Raw genomic sequence first — 23,732 nt, forward strand, 5'->3', positions numbered from 1 at the left:
ATTGAGATTGGTATTGTTTGGTGTCACATTATCTGGACTATGCAGACTAAAAGGGAATGCAAACAGTAAAGGTAAAGGGACCCCTGACCGTTAGGTCCAGTTGTGACGGACTCTGGGATTGCGGCGCTCATCTCGCTTTACTGGCTGAGGGAGCCAGCGTACAGCTTCCAGGTCATGTGGCCAGCATGACGAAGCCGCTTCTGGCGAACCAAAGCAGCGCACGGAAATGCCATTTACCTTCCCGCCGGAGCGGTACCTATTTATCTACTTGCACTTTGAGGTGCTTTCGAACTGGTAGGTTGGCAGGAGCAGGGACCGAGCGACGGGAGCTCACCCTGTCGCAGAGATTCACACCACTGACCTTCTGATCAGCAAGCCCTAGGCTCTGTGGTTTAGACCACAGCACCACCCACAAACAGTAGTAAACAGTAAACTTTGCATCGTAGAGTCGGCACCATCATATAGGCTCTGCAAGAAAATTCCAGAAGAACACAAGGGAGGGTGGCTGGCTGGTTATTATGGGGGACAAGTGAGGGATTAGACCCAATGAGCCATATTCAGAGCAAGAAGTTTGTTCAGTGCTTTGTGACTACAACATGCCTGTGGAAACCTGGTAGACAAGGGCAAAGTCTTTCCCCCGATGTGCTAACTTTCTGCATATCGGAAGCAGCCAAACATGCTACTCTGCATCTTCAAAATGATTTTGTAGATAAGTTGGCATCTTGACATGGGTGGCGCTGTGGGTTAAACCACAGAGCCTAGGACTTGCCAATCAGAAGGTCGGCAGTTTGAATCCCCACAACGGGGTGAGCTCCCGTTGCTTGGTCCCTGCTCCTGCCAACCTAGCAGTTCAAAAGCACGTCAAAGTGCAAGTAGCTAAATAGGTACTGCTCTGGCGGGAAGTTAAACAGCGTTTCCTGGTTCGCCAGAAGCGGCTTAGTCCTGCTGGCCACATGACCCGGAAGCTGTGCGCCAGCTCCCTTGGCCAATAAAGCGAGATGAGTGCCACAACCCCGGAGTTGGTCACGACTGGACCTAGTGGTCAGGGGTCCCTTTACCTTGGCATCTTGAGAGCCAATACGCTATCCCTAGAGGGGCAGCTTCGTGCAGGGTAAACATGAATGATACACTATTAGTTTCAAAACAAGTCTGTGAAACAGCATGCTTTTGCCACAGGTCCCTTAAATGGCTTGGAATAAATTTTTTTCAACCATCCTTCCTAGTTAGGGCTTCAGTGTAGTTTGGCAATGAGAAGCTCAACTCCTTGTTTGAAATCCGTATGATAGGGGGTCTCTTTGGACAGCTGTTACAAGCAAAAGTTTTTTAAAAGACTACTGAATTAAACAAACTTAATATAAACCCTACTAATGAAGCTTGAACACACCCTAGTCAGTTATTTTAACAATTACTTGAAAGGTTCCCAATTGTATTTTTTTTTTCTTGTTAGCTTCAGCTATATAGATTTCTAGTCCACATTTTCCTCTCCTTCTCACACATATTATTTTGGTGTGTTGTGTGTAATCTGCTTAAGCGAGCGGCAGTAATCCACAGGCTGCAGCAAAAGCCCTCTGTAGAAGGGATATATAATATAGTCCCAAAACCAAAGCTATTTTTTAAAACAAAAAAATGCTCTCAACTTTATGGAAATAGTATTTATTTTTAAAAATAATAAAAAATCATAAAAGTAAAGGTGTAGTAACACTGCATGCACAACAGAAGGCATTTGGACTCGTCTTTTTTTGTTCTCATCTGAAGACACTGAAATCCAAATACTGTAAACACCAGTTTTCTTGTTAAAGTTCCTCTTTGACCTGTAAGTAAGAAGAAAATATTTCACGGTTGAAATAAGTCCTGAACAACTTTGCTTTACGTTATAGTATTTTGAGCAGACTTATGTTCCAGAAAAAAGTTCTTTCTCTCTCTAGATTATTTTAGCAGAGATGTTCATAATAGTGAAAAATTAAGTCCCCGGTTAATGAACTATGATGATCTGTACTTAATTATAAGTTCCTGGGCTGTATCATACCCACTTGCCTAGATGGGTGCGGAGAGGATTTATTTGCACATTATAATTTCATTGGAAAAAGCAAGTGAGAGCAATGTTCTAGATTTCAGGGGTCTCTGAAAGGAACCCTGTGTTGGTGCGCAAGACTGGTGGTATTTCAGAATTACCACTGCCTGCCTGCTACCTGCTCAGCTTTATATTTGTAAATTTAAATAACAACAACAGAGATTTACAAGAAACTCATAAGCACTCTATGCTGCATCTTGACTTCTGTTTTCTGGTCATGTTAGAGTGGGATGAAATGTTTGGAATACAACTCCCATTTTGAAAGATTTTTTTCCACGAGTTCCAAAATACTCATCTTCCTACTCAACATGGACATTCACCGAAAACCCCTCTTTCTTCATTTGACTCTTGATGACTTGCAATATTGTTTCATTTTTTTAAAACCTGCAACTCTTTCTGGCTCACATTGGCAACACAACTTCATTGATGGCCTTTTGCAAGGAAGACGTTTTCTCTGCGATAGAGGCCCTGTGTTTTGTGTGTGTGAGACAGAACTGCATTGTGCATGTCTTATAGCATATAGAAAAAGCACAATGTCCTGGGTGCATTGTTCATTCAGCTTCCTTAAAATATCATTTTTTTTTACTTTTTATCTTTTTCGAAAGCAAGTTCTTAGTTCTTATGCTTGCAAACATATGCTAGAAAGCGTGTGGGTAATTCCTGCTGAAATCTCAAGAACCAAGAGAGGTGGCCAACTTAAGATTTCTACGTGTTTGGGGCAAGGCTTTTGCGATCCGAATTTCTCCTTGCCACGACTGCCAAAACTTGAGTATGTTCTGTGAAACAGGAAAAAGCAAACTGGAGAAGTGCACATCGTAAGATAAATTACGCAGATCTGCTGCATGATTTTTGCATCCAGAAAAATCCAAACTTCCTTAGCTAAACACATAATTTCCTTTGGAACAAAAAACTCGGTGAAATACTCACAGCTGGTTTCTGTGAACTTGCAACTCCTGCTCTCATGCTACCTCCATGACTTAGCAGGATTTAACCCACTCCAAAACATCCTCAGTGGTTTTCTGTTAAACCACTGGCATTGGTTGTGAAAATCTCTGCCTCCCTCAATAGATGGGAAAGCAGCAAAGGATTCTGTTGGCACCCATAACAAAATCTGTTCCCCCCCAACTTAGAAACTGAACATGTGAGGCATAAGATGTTCCCAGTTAAATAAGTGGTAGGTCAGGCCCCTGAACAAACAGTTCCTAAAATGTTAACTTGTACATACTGTACCTTTTTCCGGTGGCAACTACAGGGGAAAAGGTCGTCATCTGGCTGTTCCACTTTCTCCATGCCATCTCTCACTTTTGGTTCAGTCACTTGTAGTTTGGCATATTCCTAATTGAAAAATAAAAAAAGGGGGGGGACACGTCTTATACTTGCGCACTCAGTGTTGGAAAAGCTGTAACCAATCAATCGCCCATTGCTCCAGCAAATCTCGCGGGGAAGAACCTGAGATTTGGTATCACAGAAACTGTAAGCTGACACGGGCTGCACCTGGTGACTTGCTGAAATATCAGTACCTCCGTGTTAATGCACAGACATTTTCAGCTGTGTTTCGGGAGGGGCTTTCTAAAGCTGGGCTCTTTGATCTTTGCTGATTGCTGCTTTGAGGAACAGATCCCTCCACATTAGAATGGGATTTGTGGAAGTCGGGATGCTTCTTTAACAAAATGCCAGCTTCATTTTCAGGGCATACCTTTCACACAGTGCTTACTTGCAGATCTTGGTTATTAAACACCACGGGTAATGTTTTAAAAGGATGCCCATCAATTTGAATGGACGGCTTGAAGGGATGTTAAATCAGAGAACTATCGTGTTAGAAGGGACTACGAGGGTCTTCTTTTGGGCAGAAATCTTGCCCGATGTGGAACTTGAACCCACGACTAATGCACACATAACATGTTTGATATGCCACAATAGCACCAGTGTGGTTATATGTAACAAAGGCGGAATTAGGGATTTGAAGGTGCTTCTATACAGTCATACTTTGGGTTACAGACGCTTCAAGTTGTGCGCTTTCGGGTTGCACACCGGAAGTACCAGAACAGGTTACTTCCAGGTTTCGGTGCTCACGCATGCGCAGAAGCACAAAATTGCGCTTTGCATATGCGCAGAAGACCAAATCACAACCCACGCGTGCACAGACACAGCGCTGCGGGTTGCGAACGTGCCTCCTGCATGGATCACGTTCGCAACCCGAGCGTCCACTGTACTTTGGGACTGGGGTGGTGGTGAATTCACCCATCTGCTTGCTACCTGATCAGCAAGTTTCGTTTTTGGATATAAATGTAATACAGGCGTACCTTGGTTTTCAAACAGCTTAGTTCTCGAACGTTTTGGCTCCCGAACGCCACAAACCCAGAAGCGACTGTTCCAGTTTGTGACCTATTTTTGGAAGCCAAACGTCCGACATGGCTTCAGATGCTTCCTGCAGCCAATCAGAAGCCACACTTTGGTTTGGGAATAATAATAATAATAATAATGATAATAAATTTTATTTATATCCCGCCCTCCCCAGCCGAAGCCGGGCTCAGGGCGGCTAACAACAATCAAACAATCAAACTATCAGATATTCACACATTCTAAAAATATTTCATTATAAAAATCAATTAAAATCGAATTAATGGCAACTAATTAAGCAAGATTCTATGCAGGTTGCCAGAGGAGGGAGTCAGGCTGCACCCTGACCAAAGGCCTGGTGGAACAACTCTGTCTTGCAGGCCCTGCGGAAGGATGTCAGGTCCCACAGGGCCCTAGTCTCTTGTGACAGAGCGTTCCACCAGATTGGAGCCGCAGCCGAGAAGGCCCTGGCTCTAGTTGAGGCCAGCCTAACCTCTCTGAGGCCTGGGACCTTGAGGATGTTATTATTTGCAGACCGTAGGTTTCTCTGTGGGGCATACCAGGAGAGGCGGTCCCGTAGGTACGAGGGTCCTAGGCCGTATAGGGCTTTAAAGGTTAAAACCAGCACCTTAAACCTGATCCTGTACTCCACCGGGAGCCAGTGCAGCTGGTATAGCACCGGATGAATGTGATCTCGCAGCGAAGACCCCATAAGGAGTCTCGCCGCGGCATTCTGCACCCGCTGGAGTTTCTGGGTCAGTCTCAAGGGCAGCCCCACGTAGAGCGAGTTACAATAATCCAGTCTGGAGGTGACCGTCGCATGGATCACAGTGACTAGGTCAGGGCGAGAGAGATAAGGGGCCAACTGCTTAGCTTGGCGGAGTCCGGACCGGATTCCGTTCGACTTCCAAGGTACGACCATATGTTTATTGTTCTTGGAAATGTAACTGTATTATATTAATGTATCTGATAAAGAAATTAATAAAGTGTTTGTTTAAACAAACCTTGACATTTAACTCATGCTTCCAACCTAGCAGTTCAAAAGCACACCAGTGCAAGTAGATAAATAGGTACCGCTGTGGTAGGAAGGTAAACGTTTCCATGCACTCTGGCTTCCATTACGGTGTCCCGTTTAGAAGCGGTTTAGTCATGCTGGCTACATGACCCAGAAAGCTGTCTGTGGACAAATGCTGGCTCCCTCGACCTGAAAGCAAAGATGTGTGTTGCACCCCATAGTCAAATTTGACTGGACTTAACCATTCAGGGGTCCTTTACCATTACCTCATGTGAAGGTATGGCAATAAATATAGGAACAGCCGTGTGGAAAGTCACTTTAGTTCCTTATATTTAAGGCATTCTTACATTTACATTTCCGTAATCGAAGAGAGAACTGACCTGAAAAAGTTTGAAGTAATAGCAAAATATATGGTCTCCCATGAGGTTGTTTCTTGCAAATTCTTGTCCCGCTTTTGCAATATTCTTTGCCTATCAGGGATAACAGGTGGAGGAGAGGTAAGGTATCTTCATGTTAAAACTTTGATTTTCTTAGAATGCCCATTTCCCTTCTTCTTGCTCAGTCCCACCCAACCCAAATCAATTAAATTCCAGTTTTCACATGTGTAAAACATTATCAAATTGAATGGGTCCATTATAGGCAACCCCCTCCCCCCAAGTCCCAAACAGACTAACATTCCATTAGCTGGGAGAAGTGATTCTTAAGGGCATAAATCCATCAGGGATTTTGTGCAATGAATCCAGACAGGGGCTGTGAATCTATACCTTTTATTAGGACCAACCAAAAGTCCCAATGTGGTGCCAGAACATTTGAGTTTAACAGGACTGATTCCAAAAAAGGGGGAATTGGAGAGGGAGAAGGAAAAACAACTGCGTTCCTAGTCGTGCACTAGCTTTTTCCTCACCCCCCACTTTTTACCAGCAAATCTTCTTGTAGATTTATGCAGTCTACCTTCTTGCCGCCTGCTTCCTGGGAGGAAAGCAATGACAAACCTAGATAGCATCTTAAAAAGCAGAGACATCACCTTGCCAACAAAAGTGCGTATAGTTAAAGCTATGGTTTTCCCAGTAGTGATGTACGGAAGTGAGAGCTGGATCATAAAGAAGGCTGATCGCCAAAGAATTGATGCTTTTGAATTATGGTGCTGGAGGAGACTCTTTGAGAGTCCCATGGACTGCAAGAAGACCAAACCTCTCCATTCTGAAGGAAATCAGTCCTGAGCGCTCACTGGAAGGACAGATCCTGAAGCTGAGGCTCCAATACTTTGGCTACCTCATGAGAACAGAAGACTCCCTGGAAAAGACCCTGATGTTGGGAAAGATGGAGGGCACAAGGAGAAGGGGACGACAGAGGATGAGATGGTTGGATAGTGTTCTCGAAGCTACCAGCATGAGTTTGACCAAACTGCGGGAGGCAGTGGAAGACATGAGAGCCTGGCGTGCTCTGGTCCATGTGGTCACGAAGAGTCAGACACGACTAAATGACTAAACAACAATACCTTCTGGCAGTTTACTGCAAGCCCAAACTCCTCACCCAGCTTTCCACTGCATGCTTAGATGCAGGAATCCCTCCCCCCATTCTGTGTGGCACAAGAAACTCCTAAGAACTGTGGGAACATAATTTTGCAACATCTGTGCTGGCCCATTGTATTTTCACCTCTTCGTCGTGGTCTTTGGCCCACTGCAGCTTCTCCAGGAGATCGCTTAGGTCGCTTTTGAAAGGAAGATAATGTTTCCACGGTTGTAGCTCGTTGTAAAAATGTTCGTAGTAGATGGAGTCCTGCTTTAGCACTACGCTACTTCCTGCTAGCAGATAAGGCAGTCGGTACGCGGCCACTGTGCCATCGATATTAATTTGGTATTTATACTGCAAAACACACAACACAAAATTCATAAGCAGGCAGCCTTTAAATTTGTTGTGGGGTTCTCTCCACTATGGCATCAACATCTGACGGTTGAGGACCCGCAAGAAGATCTGAATGCAGGATTTCAGAGAACCTTTAGGATATTTTTCCACATTTACTTAGCAGCTAACCTGGGTTTGCCGCCAGATGTACCCTTAATAGTGAGCTCCAGCCAATACTGGATTTCTCATGAGTTTGTTGCTTTCACAACTATGCTATGCTTTTAATCCATAAACATAATGTGTGAGCTCTTAACCAGGTTTAGCTGGGTTCATTTTCGTATTCTCCTGTACCTTTGAAGTTCTAGAATAATTTTTATTATTATTAAATTTTCTGTTTCACAATGTCAAATAAAACATTTTACAAACTTTAAAATATCCAATGTCTTCCCTTCAAATATCCAATGTCTTCCCTTCATCTCTTTCCATGGTTCATTTTACATATCACACATTGCTGTATATTATACTAACCATTCACAAAATTAATCAAAGCTTAAGTGTTACTAAGGCAGTCTCATCCAGTTAAGCTTTCCAAAAGGTGTAAAGCAATCTGAGGTCTTTATTTTGAAAATATATATACAGTGCTTTTTTTTCCTTTTAAAAAAATGTTTAGGGGTACTCTCATTTTGACTCAAGAAAATCACCATTTTATAGTTCAAATCGGTAAAAATAAAGAGTAAATGGACAAAAGTACAAAGATTCACAAAATGTTATGGGATGTACGTACCCCTGTGTACCTCCATAAAAAAGCCCTCTGTGTGTGTGTCTACTGATGATTATGGTCTGTGCAGGCAGAGAAACATGCCTAAAGTAGTAATGTGCATTGCACAGTGTCGCTGAAGTCTGCTTGAGACATTTAAGCCCCACATTGAGACCATGAAAACTACTTTCGCGTCGCAATACTTCATGTTATAACATTACCAAGCTTACAACATCAGCCAAGTGAATAGCGTGAAATATCTGTACATCGGCACCGGCAACCACTAGGAACTGGCAGAACTGGCATAGAAATACGACGTTTAATTGGGCAAACTAAAACTGTAAGCTCAGGACCAATGTTACCTCTCATCTCAGAGGACCAGCAAGTAGAAGTTGCTTGTTATATGATCTCCACATTAGAGGGATAATTTTAATAACGTTAAAACCGGCCCAAGCCTTTGAAAAATTCAGTTGTAAAAGGCTTGGGCGGGTTTGGATCGTACCTCTGGTCATAGAAAAACCATCTTCCATTTACTGGCTTAAATTAGAATTTAAGGTCTCATTTTGCCTCACCAAAACATGAAGGGAAATAATGTGTGTGGGGGGGGGGGAACCACCTGCACAGATTGTCTTAAGAGGCATCTAGAACCTCAGCAATTTGGACAAAGTGACCATGTTTATCCCAAGCAACAATGGCTATAGTAACACTTTAAGGTTTCCGAAAAATTATAATCTAGATACAGCCTCCATAGAACTGGGTGATAGCGCTACAAAAACTTGTAAGATACGCTTTTTAATCTCTGGGAGCTGGGCAGCTGCCGACATCTCAATATAATTTTAAAAAGGGTGGAAACCTCTCTAAAGGCTTATCTAAGCACAATCACCTTTGTATCGTACCTTGAAGAAGTCGAAAAAGGAAATATGCTTCACAATGGGGCCATAGAGACTTTCATCATGCTTGAAAAAGAAGAAGTTTGTAAACGCCGCATCGATGATTTCTGGGTACTTTCTACTCATTTTCACAAGTTCGAGCCTTTCTTTGCGGCTGTCTCGGCCCCGCCATATCGCCGTGGCGTTCTTCTCTTCCCAAGGTGGTCCAGTGTTTGCTTGAACAGACATCATGTCCAGGCTGACTCTGTTGAGAGCAAACGGGATATTTGTCCACAGTTGTTGGAGCTTCCAGGCAGGAGCGGGTGGCACCTCCGTATTAATATGTCCCTGAGGAACCACCACCGATTCTGGCTGAAAGGCAGGTGACATGGCCCAGCGAGAGACTCCAGAGAGCCAAGTCTTCTCTTCTTGTAAGGGATGTGGGGTTTCTACCTTTTGCCATTTCACCAGAAGTGAGAAGATAGCATGAAAACCAGTATGCTCAGAGAGAGCTGTGAGGAAACTTTGTGTTTCTATTCCTGACTGGGATGGGTGGAGGCAAAGGCACCCATAACCAGGCGCTCTCACTTTCCAGACTTTTCAACCATGCCCTGCAAGATTTCTCTAATGAAACTAGGGACACTTTATTCAATAATAATAATAAATAATAATAATAATACCCCGCCCATCTGACTGGGTTGCCTATCTCCTTTCCCCCTCTTGTCTGTATCCCATAGCTGTCAACTTACAGATTTGAAAATAAGGGACCAGCAGCCTTGAAAACAAGAGATCGGCAGCCAAAATAAGGGATTTTGCTTAGCTTATGCACGTCGGGGCTGCTGTCGTCCTGGCACGAGGAGTTCCATTGGCCTTCCCCGCCCGAGAGGGAGGAAGAGAGACTCTCGCCCGCGAGCCTGGCATGAGGCGGTTGTGGCGCTGCAGTGGTTGCTGAAGCACCGCCCTTCTGCGTCCCTCCCCATCCCCTCCTCTTCCTCCTCCCTCAGGCCGCCTCCTCAGCCGCCTCTGGCTTCCCCTGGCAGAGCAGCCCACCCGTCTCCTCACGACGTGCCCCTTAGGGGGAAAAGGGAGAGACAGAGAAGCGGCAGCTCATGCGCGCGCTCTCTCTCACGGCGGAGGACCCTGAGCAGCTGCTTCCCTCCCGAGCCGGGCGAGCATGAAACCCGAGAAATTTAAGGGACATCATCAATCCGGGACAGCAGCGGGACACTGCGCTGGGATAAGGGAGTTTCCCGCCAAATAAGGGACGGTTGACAGCTATGCTGTATCCCCCTTGCATCTGGCTTCCCATTTTCCATGCATAAAGGTAATGGCTTGTAGCCACTGCTAACTGCAGCACCAACGAACGCCGTCAACAAGAAACATTGTAAGATGTGGGGACAACTTCCAGAACCTTGGTAGGAACTCTTACCGGCCCATTGTTTCTAAAACGGAGTCTGTCAGGTCATAGGTTGGCATCACAATGTCTTTTGAATCGTTGGATCCGCACCAGGAAAATATGGGGTGGATGTCCTGAGAGGATTTCTTTTTCTCCAGAGGCCAGTCTCCCAAATTGACAAAAAACTCGACATCTGGCATTTTCACCTGAGAGACAGTAAAGTAAAACATTCACTATCTACGACTGCATCAGGCCATCTTTGACCACCCCAAAATCGACATGTGTTTCTTATTTATAATTTTGTTATCACTACAGTTCACATGTAACACACACAAAGCAAACATTCCTCCAGACTTGTAAACTTGATTATTGAAATAGGCCCTAGGCCTTTATGGAGAGTAGTTACTGGAGAGTAACTGGAACGGCAAGTCCTAAAAGTATATATTACATCAATACTCCAGGGTCTTCACTGACTTTCTATAGTCTTCTGGATAAAATTTAAGGTTATTTTGTCCTCTAAAACCCCCACAACACAAAACTATGAATTATGCTTTGTATTTATATGGCATTTGCTTAAGTGATGAACATATATTACACTTACCGTAACCCTGCAAGGTAGACCAGTACAGTGGTACCTCGGGTTAAGTACTTAATTCGTTCCGGAGGTCCGTACTTAACCTGAAACTGTTCTTAACCTGGAGCACCACTTTAGCTAATGGGGCCTCCCGCTGCCGTCGGAACACGATTTCTGCTCTTATCCTGAAGCAAAGTTCTTAACCTGAAGCACTTTTTCTGGGTTAGCAGAGTCTGTAACCTGAAGTGTATGTAACCTGAGGTACCACTGTATTATTGTCATCTCCTCACATTTAAAAAGGGAGCCTAAAATGGGGTGGTTTGTTCATAGCTCATTTTCTTTACCTACTGCACCCAAGATAAGTGAGTTTCTCTGAGAAGCAACTCTGGACAGGCTTTTGGAAGGCAGGGATAAGCCAACATGTTGTATTTGTCTTCTCCCTTCTTAGGGTAAAAGGAAACATGTAAACCGAAATCTTTAGGAGCGCAATGCCACCTGCTGGTTTATAATCCCAATGTGAATTGCAAGCCATTCTATTTCTCAGAACCTAAGTTCAGGCTACATTTATTCACGTATTTTTCAACAGACTTCTTGAAGCACACTTTCCTTAATGTTTGTGGTGACATCTTTCGAATGAAGGTGCAATCCATACTGGGTTCTAGGGAATCGCGTGTTTCCTTGCAAGTTTTGAAGGGGGACTTCAGTTAGAATATCAGTAATGGCAGATAGCTCAGAGAGCTTGCCCTCTGCTATCAATCTCCCCCTGCAATGCGCAGACAGATCTGGGTGTTGAATTGTTGTTTACAGTCATGGTTTCAATTCACATGGTGAGGGCCAAAGGCCCTCACCGGCACCCAGTGCGAATTGAGTGAACACCCTTACAATCTTCTTGAATACTCAGGAGTCCTGTGGCAGCCATGAGGCAGTTCAGGGTAACAGTTCCCTCAAGGCAGAAAACGAGAGAAAATAGCTGATCTACGAAGTACAAAATAATGTACATTTAAGCATGGGATACAGAACAGAGTGGACCAAGGTTTCGTTCCTTTTTTCCTAATGAAAAGGTTAAGCAGATTGTTCTTTAATTTTTGCCATTTAATTTAATTTATTTTTTTTTTTAAAAAAAAAAACCAGCTGTGTGGGGGAAGGAAGAGAAAACTAAGTCTCGTTTTGATCAGAAGCACGGTACAGGGAGAAGGCAGGTGAACATGTTCAAAATTATACTCTCCCCTTTTCATCAACAACTGTAAATATTACCAGCGGGTGTAAATAGCAACTTGCAGGTTATGGTAGTCAAGTGTTTGAAACTCCCATTGTTCTAAGCACATTTTGCGACTGGGAATTTCAATCGTGTGAGCCATTTCTGAGCTCTGGGCACTGTACTGCACCTAAGATTTCAGATTAAAACTGCAGAGTGGAAGGAAAGGAGGACCTTTTTTTGCCTCCCCTTCTTCCAGCTACTCTCTGAAGACTGGAGAAGAGATCCTCTTAAGAATATTAGAGGGTGGGCAGGGGAAGGACTAAACCATGTGAAAAATCAACATAATATTTTAGCTGCCATTATATTTCAGCGATGTATAAAAAAGCACGCTTAAACATTCTGTTGTTGCGCCCATAAGCTAGGTTTAAGGTGCTGTTTAGCTCCTAGCTTTCATAACACAGTTTCTAACACTGCTGGTAGTGGGGGATTTTCATGGGGGGCGGGGAGTCAGTCCCCCCACTCAGTTCTGACACAGATTAGGCTCAGTGCAGCTAACTTTTGTATATAGGATTTGAATGACATCCTATACCCTTTTAAAATGTGGTTTTTTTGGGGGGGGTTATTGGGTTGTTGTTTTTGGTTTGATTATATATTTTGTGGTTTTATATTTTGATTTTGTTCTGTGTACCACCGTGAGGCCTCCAAGTATAGGGCAGGATATAAATTCAATAAAGGAGGAGGAGGAGGAATTCATTTAATTCATTCATTCCATTGTTTCCTGCCTTTCTCCCAAGGAATTTGAGGTGAAGTGGCAATGGGATACACAGCGAGTTGGAATTGGAACACTGGCCTCTGCAGCTGTACAGTGGTTCCTCGGGTTACAGACGCTTCAGGTTACAGACCCCGCTAACCCAGAAATTCTACCTCGGGTTAAGAACTTTGCTTCAGGATGAGAACAGAAATTGCGCAGCCGAGGTGCGGCGGCAGCGGGAGGCCCCATTAGCTAAAGTGGTACTCAGGTTAAGAACGGTTTCAGGTTAAGAACAGACCTCTGGAACGAATTAACCCGAGGTACCACTGTAGTCATGGGACGCAGGTGGCGCTGTGGGTTAAAGCCTCAGTGCCTAGGGCTTGCTGATCGAAAGGTCGGCGGTTCGATTCCCTGCGGCGGGGTGCGCTCCCGCTGCTCGGTCCCAGCGCCTGCCAACCTAGCAGTTCGAAAGCACCTCCGGGTGCAAGTAGATAAATAGGGACCGCTTACCAGCAGGAAGGTAAACGGCGTTTCCGTGTGCAGCTCTGGCTCGCCAGATGCAGCTTTGTCACGCTGGCCACGTGACCCGGAAGTGTCTCCGGACAGCGCTGGCCCCTGGCCTCTTAAGTGAGATGGGCGCACAACCCCAGAGTCTGTCAAGACTGGCCCGTACGGGCAGGGGTACCTTTACCTTTACCTTTACCACTGTAGTCCAAAACCCTAACCATTACACAATACTGTCTCCGACCACAGAGTTCTCATGTCACGTCTCGTTCGGCACTGACTGCATGCCAGATGAGCTGACTGTAAATTTTCTCATCAGTGCAGCGCCGTGTCAGAGAAGCTGTCCCTGCAGCGATAGAAACTTCTCTCTTTTTTGTTCTGGAGTAAGGAAAACTCATTAGGGACCCTGGAATATTTGCTCTGCCTAATAGCACGAATGGAACTAGCTTGCCTAAGTCATCTGGTTTTGGTTTTTGCAATTCTTGCGGCACACCCTTCAGGCATCTACTACTTTCAAATAGGCTGCAATTCCAGTGATGAGACGACTCCAGGGACTCTTCGACAACAGATTTTCCAGAGCAGGATTTAGGACAGCATGGTTTTCAGCAAAAACGACGGTGACATAGGAAGAAATAGGTTAATCCCAGCACCCAGTTCTGATCCAATTTAAGGCTTCTCTTCTAGGACTCTTAGAAAGGACCCTGTCTAGTACCAGACCGGAAGACCAGCATTTGAAACTGTATATTAAGAAAACTTTCCTGGGCTGCTGCAGACTGATGGGAATCGGGAAGGCTGCTTGACAATAAAGTTACTCCTAGTTGACAGCAGCACTTGGGAATGGCTAGTTTGCCACACGGGACACAAGCTACAGCGGACTGCAGGCTCCCATCTTGTCCCCAGTTGTCTGTCAGCTCAAATTCAGACAGTCACCTCTTCGTTGGCCTTTCAGTATTTAGTTAAAATTATGCTTTTCTAAATAACCATTCCAGCTGGCTAGTGGCAGGTGACTCTGTTTCTTTTGCTCACAGCACCATTTTCCACCTGTGTCTTATGGAGGCTGTAATTTGTTTTCAGGGATGCGGGTGGCACTGTGGTCTAAACCACTGAGCCTCTTGGGCTTGCTGATCAGAAGGTCAGCGGTTCGAATCTCCGTTGCTCTGTCCCAGCTCCTGCCACCCTCACAGTTTGAAAGCATACCAGAGTGAGTAGATAAATAGGTACCACTGCAGTGGGAAGGTAAGCGGCATTTCCATGCACTTTGGTTTCCGTCACAGTGTTCCGTTGTGCCAGAATCGGTTTATTCAAGCTGTCTGTGGACAAACACCGGCTCCCTTGGCCTGAAAGCAAGATGAGCGCTGCAGCCCCATAGTCACTTTTGAGTGGACTTAACTGTCCAGGGGACCTTTACCTTTCCTTTTAATGTTTATTTCGAGGTTGCCGTTTTTTATTGTTAATTCGTTTTTACCGTTTATTGTGTTCTACAGCACTTCAGGTGCCATATTCATGGCAGAGGACACAGCACATGGACTTAAAAACAAAATGGAATTAAAATCTGTAACGACCATGTTTTTTAAGACGTCTACTCACTTTCCGAGTCAAAGAAAGAAGGATGGCATCCATGAATATCCTGAAGCCTACATGTTCCCCGTGGGTCTTTATGTAAACCTAAAAACAAACAAATCAAACTGGGCATATTTGAATTAATTTCAAATTGAATTTCCTTGAAAGGAAAGGAAAGGAAAGGAAAGGAAAGGAAAGGAAAGGAAAGGAAAGGAAAGGAAAGGAAAGGAAAGGAAAGGAAAGGAAAAGCTTAAACTCTTCCGATCATCCCCATTTTCTAATGTAACTTTAAGACTGCAGAACCAACAACACAGAATATATTGACAACCAACAACCTTGCTCTTACAGCTGCTATTGCTAATGTCCAACAAGTTTGCCAGGCCAACAGTAACAGTTTTAGCAAGTCCTAATTAGGAGCACCCTGTAAGGGTTTGCAACACAGCATTAGATGGAAGTCATGGAAAGAGTGCCAGCCGTTTCACGAGAAAGGGACCCAGTCTTCAGGGAATAAATCCAGCCCCAAGATGCCTGCCTGCCAATGCCATCTACTTTGCAATATTACCATCGCCCTCCTTTGGAGAGAAATCTCTTGTTCACGGCAGAAGGTGGGTATTTTCTGCACAATGCATAATCAACGTTTACTGCCACAAGATGTTGCAATAGCTGCTCTGTTAAGAATTTTTGTAAAACATTATATAAATTCATGGTCCACCAACAGCTAGTAACCATATTCAGAGGCAGTTTCTCTCTGAATACCAGATGCTGTGGACAATATAAGCAAGGATGGGAATTTGCCCCATATAAGCTACTACACACTTGCAACTGGTTTTCTCATGCCAGACTAGGTGGAACTTGGTCTGATTTAGCAGAATAATTCTTTTGGTTTTACCTTGGCTCTTCCTGAGTTCTTGTGTTCTCTTTAGCCTCGGATTACCTATTAGTAAAAGGGACGCGGGTGGCACTGTGGGTTAAACCACAGAGCCTAGGACTTGCCGATCAGAAGGTCGGCGGTTCTAATCCCTGCAACGGGGTGAGCTCCCGTTGATCGGTCCCTGCTCCTGTCAACCTAGCAGTTCAAAAGCATGTCGAAGTGCAAGTAGATAAATAGGTACCGCTCCGGCGGGAAGGTAAACGGCGTATCTGTGCGCTGCCCTGGTTCGCCAGAAGTGGCTTAGTCATGCTGGCCACATGACCTGGAAGCTGTACGCCAGCTCCCTTGGCCAATAAAGCGAGATGAGCGCCGCAACCCCAGAGTCGGTCACGACTGGACCTAATGGTCAGGGGTCCCTTTAGCTTTACCTATTAGTAGTATGGCCAGAAGAACGGGTTTATTTATTTATTGAATTAACATGCTGCCCTGTACCCAGAGGATGGTTTCACTGTTGTATGCTCTAAGTGTAGGAATTTAGGAAGCTTGCCTGATAACAAGGCAGACCCTTGCTCCATCTACCTCAGTAGCGTTTACTATGATGGTACATGCAGATGCCAGGCAATTGCATAAGGACATCAGCTGATTTCTGTCAGCTGAACAGCAGGCTCCAGAGGAACAATGACTACCCTCCATTGTTCTCCAGGGATTTTATCATACGTTTATTTGCAAAAACAGCCGCTTCTGTGGGTGTAGTGTGTACCTTGTTGTCTTTTATGGTGTAATGGCACAAGCTCTGCCTCTGCCCAAACCGCTGTGGGATTTCTTTGGCAATTTTGTCAGGGTCGACGGTGGGGAAATGCCCCAGATCTCTTTGAATCTGCAAAATGGATGGAGGGCAGCTCATTTCTTCCAGCCACACATTTCCATCTTCCTGGGGGCAATCGCAGTTCTCATGATAGACGGGTCCTGCATGCAATAAATTTGTTTTAAGGCGTGTGTTTGCAGTCACATATCGTACATATTCGATAATGAGTTACAATTAATTTGAAGCACCTCTTGTTATATCTAGTAAGACACCTGGTTTTCTAGAGCACTGTTCAAAACACACATTTTCAATACTTTTGATGATGGAGGGCACAAGTGTGTTTTTTTTGGATTAAAATTTGACAGTGTCTTTATTCTTAACCCTCAGAATGATACGTCTATATTTTCTCCACCAATTCCCAGAACAATGGACAGGCATTCTTCTTGCAGCTGTGGGACAGTCTAGCTGATATCGCCTCCCAGAGTCGCACCTGGGCCTGCACTCATTCTGTAAAACAGGGCTGAGGGAACTATGGCTCTTACAGGTGCCATATCCCTGCAGTAAATGCTCAGAGATGAGTCCATGCATCTGACTCTAGTTATCTCCCACTTGGACTACTGCAATGCGCTCTACGTCGGGCTACCTTTGAAGTTTATAATATTTAATGCTATATTGTTTTTAACACTCGACTGGGAGCCACCCAGAGTGGCTGGGGAAACAGCCAGATGGGCGGGGTATAAATAATAAATTATTATTATTATTATTATTATTATTATTATTATTATTCACACAATTCAGGTAGATCTTTTCTCCTTCCTTGCATTGAGATCATTGCCCATATTGTGGAAGACAGAAAGGGGGATTAATGGTCCACTGGGAGGGGTGGGTACATCCAATAAGTTGGTTTCACTTTGGGAAGGCAAACTTCAGTCCCAATTACAACGCATAAGAGTCTCCCAACAGTGAGAAGCTACTACATGAGATGCCATTTTTGTACCTTTCAGGCTATATGGAGATTTGGCAACGTGCACGCCTTGGGCCTGAACCTCGATTCTCAGGTTTTTGTAGCTTGCATACATCCTGTACCTGACGATAAAGGAGCCATCTTTCCTGTCTAATATTTGCACTCCTACCCGTGTAAATTGCTCCTCGGGAGCCGTGATCTTTACTTGAAATGCATTTTCACCCGGAGAGACGGTAAACCTATGCAGGAAAACAAAGACAATGGCGACGATGAAATCAAACATTCCCCCCCCCCCCTTCGGGTTAGAATTCTAGACTCGAGTTGAAAAGTTTAAGGATAAACTTTGGGGATTGTAAAGTTAAACCAACAAGGGAATGGGTCTCACTGACAGCTGAAATACTTCATATTATCTGATACTCTGCTTTTCAATTTATTTACGGTGGTACCTCGGGTTAAGTTCTTAATTCGTTCCGGAGGTGAGTTCTTAACCTGAAACTGTTCTTAACCTGAGGCACCACTTTAGCTAATGGGGCCTCCTGCTGCTGCCGTGCCTCTGGAGCACGATTTCTGTTCTCATCCTGAAGCAAAGTTCTTAACCCAAGGTACTATTTCTGGGTTAGTGGAGTCTGTAACCTGAAGCGTATGTAACCTGAAGCGTATGTAACCTGAAGCGTATGTAACCCGAGGTACCACTGTATTTTTTATTTCTAGGGAAGCCTTTCCACAGCAGCTCATCTGCCAAGAAACCCCCTGCATACTGCAACGTATTCTGGGGTCTGTTATAAGTGTCTATTCAGTTAATCTAAAGTGCTGACCGGGCCTGCTGAGCATCACTGTCACCCCACATTAGGTACATATTGCATGCATCAGTAATAGCGGATGAGCTGTCTCTCAGGAATTAAACTTCTCCTGAACACCGAGGTTTTCCATAACTTTTCTACCAATACCCAGAGCTGGATAAGCTAACTTGCAAACATGCCTACTGAGGTAAATGTTTTGAGTAACCTTTCCCCCCCAGATGTGAACGCAAGAAAAGGTAGTGTTTTAACACCTCTCCCTATCTAAAATACCTGCATGGTTTCTCCCCACACTAGCATAGCTCATGAAGGTACTATAATGTCATATATTATACTGAAACTGAAATATGTGTTTAAGTGCTTTGTAGGTTCCTTGGCAGAAGGGACATGGGTGGCCCTGTGATCTAAACCACTGAGCCTCTTGGGCTTGCTGATCAGAAGGTCGGCGTGATGGGGTGAGCTCCAGTAACTCTGTCCCAACTCCTGCCAACCTAGCAATTTGAAAGCATGCCAGCGCAAGCAGATAAACAGGTACTGCTGTGGCGGGAAGGTAAACAGCATTTCCGTGCACTCTGGTACTCGTCACAGTGTCCTGTTGCGCCAGAAGCGGTTTAGTCTGTGGACAAATGCCGGCTCCCTTGACCTGAAAGCGAGATGAACGCCGCAACCCCATAGTCACCTTTGACTGGACATAACCATCCAGGTGTCCTTTACCTTTACCTTTTAGGTTCCTTGGTTTCAGTTTCAGGCTGAATTTTTTCAGGCTCAGTTTCAGGCTGAATTTTTTCCCGTTTATAAAGAAGGAAAAACAGTAAGTTGTGTCTTCGTGGATCTGCCCAAAGGTCAAATCTAGAATCCTTTTTCTCAGAGGAGCAAACAAGAATGCCTCAGTTAAGTCCACAGTAGCCCTGTCCTCCGGTCGTTCCCCAGCATACTGCCTCTGAAACTTGGAGGCTGCTTGTAGCCATTGTGACTAGTAGCCACTGATCAGACTTTTGACTAATCCTCTGACTAAGCCATCTAACCAACTGCCCATCCCCCACATCTTGTGGCAATGAATTCTACAAGTTCATTTTGTGCCGTGTGAAAAAAACACACACTTGCTTTTGAAAGTCTGGAAGCTCCGAAAAGACCAGTGGAGTTAAACTCAACCACTGATGCTCTGCTCAGTTTGTTTGCTTCTATTATAACACGTTTTCCCACCCAAACATGTAAATTCATGCCTCGTTCTCTTTATATTTCCAATCATTTCTATATAGTGGAAAAACATTAGGGATTCAAATTCAAGAACAAAGTTGGAATGAACTTGAAGTGCAGCAGACTTTGCAAGGTTTTTGGGTTTTTTTAATGCTACACTGGTTAAATTACAACCTTATTTAAATTATAGCAGGTCCAGCGCTGCAAACCATTAAGCAGCTGAAGTCAATTTAATCAGTCTGACTGTGTTTAGGACCATAGCCAAAAAAGGCAGGAGTTGCAAATATTTTCCCCAAAGAAGGACCTCGGTTGTCCAAGACAATATGAAATCCAACACAGACTTATATGTAGAACCCAAAGGCATTTTTTAAAGTCACAAAAATAAGGGTTTTTTTAAAGAGAACAACAACAAAAAAAAAAAGACACTGGAATAAATTCTGTACTCCTGAAATTCTATGTAGAAATTTGAATTAAATGCATTAGCTTCACATTACATGCCTGCAGATGTGGCCTAACTATGGCTCAGGGCAGCTGTGCAGGCTCCCAGGGACAAGATTGCACCATTGAAAGAGGACTTAATATTAAGCTCACTCCTCTGTAACCATCTATTGTCAGAGATTTTTCCTGGCTGCAGCTCATGATTAAGGAGGAAAGAGCTTAACCACAAGCCTGAGTACAGATAACACTCTTGGCTTGCTATAGTATGCAAACCAATGCACACACATGCAGAATTATGCCCATCCAAATCACAGGTCTAGCTGCATGTGTATTAAGCCCAAGGGACAGCAAGCTACAGGGCAGTGGTTGTCTAAATGTTTTCTCTGTGCCCCTTTCCGATTAAAAATTTGCTTGCGCTACGTCGGGTTTTTTTTTATTGATAAGAAATGCATTGGAGAACTAGGATTGTCCTCAGTCTCACTTGAGGCTCTCGTTTTGAAAAGATATCTTATCCACATTCTGCAAAAAAATTAATAAAATTTTGATACTATACTACACTGAAATGTTTAACTGTTTCTTTGATCGTCCTTGTAGCTTCCTGCCACACTTGCCATCCTCTCTTGCCACACCCTTTGAGAACCACTGATCTGGGGCATTCACAATTTGCCCCTTTCTTCCCAGCAGCATTGCGGAGTTTGCTGGTGCCCAGGGCGTGGAGGGGGAACAGAACCCAGCCGCTGGGGACACAGAGGCAAGGCCAGGCCAAGCTTTGGGGCCCAGAGACCCCTGACGGCAGGCAGGGTGGGAAAGGCATCTCTGCTTGGGGGCGCCCTTGAAAACTGTGCACCTGGGGCTATGGCCCCCCTGACCCCCCACCAGCCTACGTGTTTGCTCCCAAATGAGCGCACCTTTCTGGGCCAAACATCACACACGGCACTTTTAAGCAGCGTTCGAAACTCCCATTGTTCTAGGCGCATTTTGTGACGGGGAATTTCAATAGCGCGGACAGTTTCTGACCTCTGGATGCCTCAGATTTCAGATTAAACTGCAGAGTGGAAGGAAAGGAGGACCTTTTTCTGCTTCCCCACTTCCAGTTACTCTCTGAGGACTGGAGAAGAAATATTAGGAGGGCGGGCAGGGGAAGACCTACTAGACCATGTGAAAAATGAACATAAGGCTTTAGCTGCTGTTCCTTCATTTTCAGCTTTGTATTATTGTTATTAAAAAAAGACATTCCGTTGTTGCGCCCATAACCTCGGTTTAAGGCGCCCTTGAGCTTTCCATATCTCAGTTTCTAACACTGTTTTGAAGCATACACATAAAGCGGATTAAGTGTGAATTTTCTAAGGACGTTTCCAAAAGCACAGATTTACTCGCAGCTCCTTACTGAAGAGTGCCTGCCCTGCAGGGCACAACCAACCAAAGTTTGCTAAATCGCGCCTCTCTCTCTCTCTCTCTCTCTCTCTCTCTCTCTCTCTCTCTCCACAGAGCTGTATACCGAGAGCAGAGCGGATCCCGCACACATATAAAAGTTGCTTTTCTTTCCAAAACGCAGCGCCTCTTCCGGATTCCTGCGACGGGCATGCAAATCCGTTTCCAGATCCGCCAAGCCAGGCTATCGCTTCGCATCCACCTTAACTCCTCCCCGGCCTCATTCCCACCCGCTTAAAAAAGAAGAAGAAAAAGCGTTACACCGAATTACCTCTTTCCTTCCGTGTCCACAGCCTGGATGTAAAAATACCGGGCGGGGAGGACCACCTCTGCTCTCAGGCCGGGTCCCCATACCCAACTCTTCTCCGGGCTCAGCTGGCTCCCCGCAGCCGACTCGCAAAGGGCCAGGATCACCGTCCCCAAAGGCCAGTAGCAAGTCAGCCCCAGGCGGAACATTTACAGAGCTTCCCGTCGAAGGAGCAAAGGGCAAAGCGGGGGAGGGAGGCGAGCGTCTCTCTCGCGCTTAGAGACGGCAGTTTTGCAGGACGGAAGGCAGCGCGGTGCGATCGGGTGTCTCCTCCGCTTCCTGCCCTCGTCCGAAAGCTGCAAGGGAGAGGCGGCCTTTGTCTGGGCGATGCATGAGCGGGGAGAGGCTCCGGGACGGCAGCCGCATGCCAGTTCCTTTGTCTTGCGACGGCAGCCCCTGCTAACAACGCCCGGAGCCTTTGCGCTCCTCCGGCGCGGCGAAAAGAGAGGGGCGGAGTGGGGGAGAGAGAAGGGGAGCGGGCGGGCTCGTCGGTCCCACGAAAACTTCTTCTTCCGAAGGGGAAAACCACACGGGAGCCGCTTCCCACGCTCAACAGTCATGCCGGGAAATGTAGTCCAGCAAGGAGAGATGTTATGGGGCGACGAGGTGGCGAAACAGCGGTGGGCAGCCGGGGGTTGGCGGAGCGCGAGGAGATCGAGGCGCGGGTAGAGTTGGGAAGGGATCCCGAGGGTCATCCAGCCCACCCCCCGCGATGCAGGAATCGCCACTCAAGTCATGTGGCATATTGAAGATTTCACAGATTTATTGCGGCATAATATTTCGCCTGGATAGCTCAGTTGGTTACACCTCGGTGCCGAGGTCCCTGTATGGGACAGCTGCGTGTTACTGCATTGCAGGGGGTGATCTAGACCTCAGAGTCCCTTGCAACTCTACGATTCTATGGGGCATGAACCCACGACCCCGAGATTAAGAGTCTCACGCTCAACCAGCTGGGCTATCCCTCAAACATACATGACAGATTGCCATCCAACCTCCAGAAAGAGACCTTTCCACTGTCTAACAACTCCTACTGTCAGGGAGTCAGAATCTCCTTTCTTGTAACTTGAAGCCTTTGTTTATATGTCCTACCCTCCAGAGCTGGAGAAAACAACCTTGCTCCATCTTCCATGTGACTACCATTAAAATATCATGCCTCCTCTCAATCTCCTCTTTTCCAGGCTAAACATCTCCAGCTCCTTCAACCATTCCTCATAAGGCTTGGTTTCTAGACCCTCGGTCGTCTTGGTCTCCCTGCTCTGCACACCTTCCAGCTTGACAGTACAGTGGTACCTCGGGTTACATACAGTGGTACCTTCAGGTTACAGACTCCACTAACCCAGAAATAGTGCTTCAGGTTAAGAACTTTGCTTCAGGATGAGAACAGAAATCATGCTCCAGCAGCGCAGCAGCAGCAGGAGGCCCCATTAGCTAAAGTGGTGCTTCAGGTTAAGAACAGTTTGAGGTTAAGTACGGACCTCTGGAATGAATTAAGTACTTAACCCGAGGTACCACTGTAACCTTTTAAAACTGGACACAGAACTCCAGGTGTGGTCTGACCAAGGTATAATAAAGTGGGACTAGCGGGACTCTAGTGGAAAACTCTCCTTTTGCATAAAGGTAAAGGGACACCTGACCATTAGGTCCAGTCGTGTCTGACTCTGGGGTTGCGGTGCTCATCTCGCTTTATTGGCCGAGGGAGCCGGCGTACAGCTTCCAGGTCATGTGGCCAGCATGACAAAGCTGCTTCTGGTGAAGCAGAGCAGCACACGGAAACGCCGTTTACCTTCCCGCCAGAGTGGTACCTATTTATCTACTTGCACTTTGACGCGCTTTCGAACTGCTAGGTGGGCAGGAGCTGGGACCGAGCAATGGGATCCCCGCCGACCTTCCAATTGGTGCAGCAAGAGGTCCCAACCCTGCACTCAGCCCTCACCTGTGGCTCCTAGAAGCTGTCAGCATGCAGCAGCAGCCACACCCTGGGAAATGGCCGTGACTGGCCAACTAAGGGTAGTTGAGGGAAGCAGGTGGATCTCAAACCTGGT

General features: G+C 45.6%; 1 protein-coding gene across 1 annotated transcript; it reads right to left on the bottom strand.

Moving 5' to 3' along the window:
* Nucleotides 1–1,637: 1,637 nt before the first annotated feature.
* Nucleotides 1,638–22,258, bottom strand: POGLUT2 (protein O-glucosyltransferase 2). The gene is made up of 10 exons (XM_083735319.1): nucleotides 21,655–22,258; nucleotides 17,554–17,759; nucleotides 16,512–16,717; nucleotides 14,908–14,985; nucleotides 10,327–10,499; nucleotides 8,925–9,162; nucleotides 7,083–7,292; nucleotides 5,807–5,896; nucleotides 3,302–3,406; nucleotides 1,638–1,811 (listed from the first exon to the last, which is right to left on the bottom strand). Exons 1-10 carry the CDS (start codon nucleotides 21,837–21,839, stop codon nucleotides 1,794–1,796), a joined length of 1,509 nt encoding a protein of 502 aa, XP_083591445.1. The 5' UTR covers nucleotides 21,840–22,258; the 3' UTR covers nucleotides 1,638–1,793.
* Nucleotides 22,259–23,732: the final 1,474 nt, after the last annotated feature.

This window comes from Podarcis gaigeae, assembly GCF_964106915.1.
Source record: "Podarcis gaigeae genome assembly, chromosome: 4".
NCBI classification, from domain to species: domain Eukaryota; kingdom Metazoa; phylum Chordata; class Lepidosauria; order Squamata; family Lacertidae; genus Podarcis; species Podarcis gaigeae.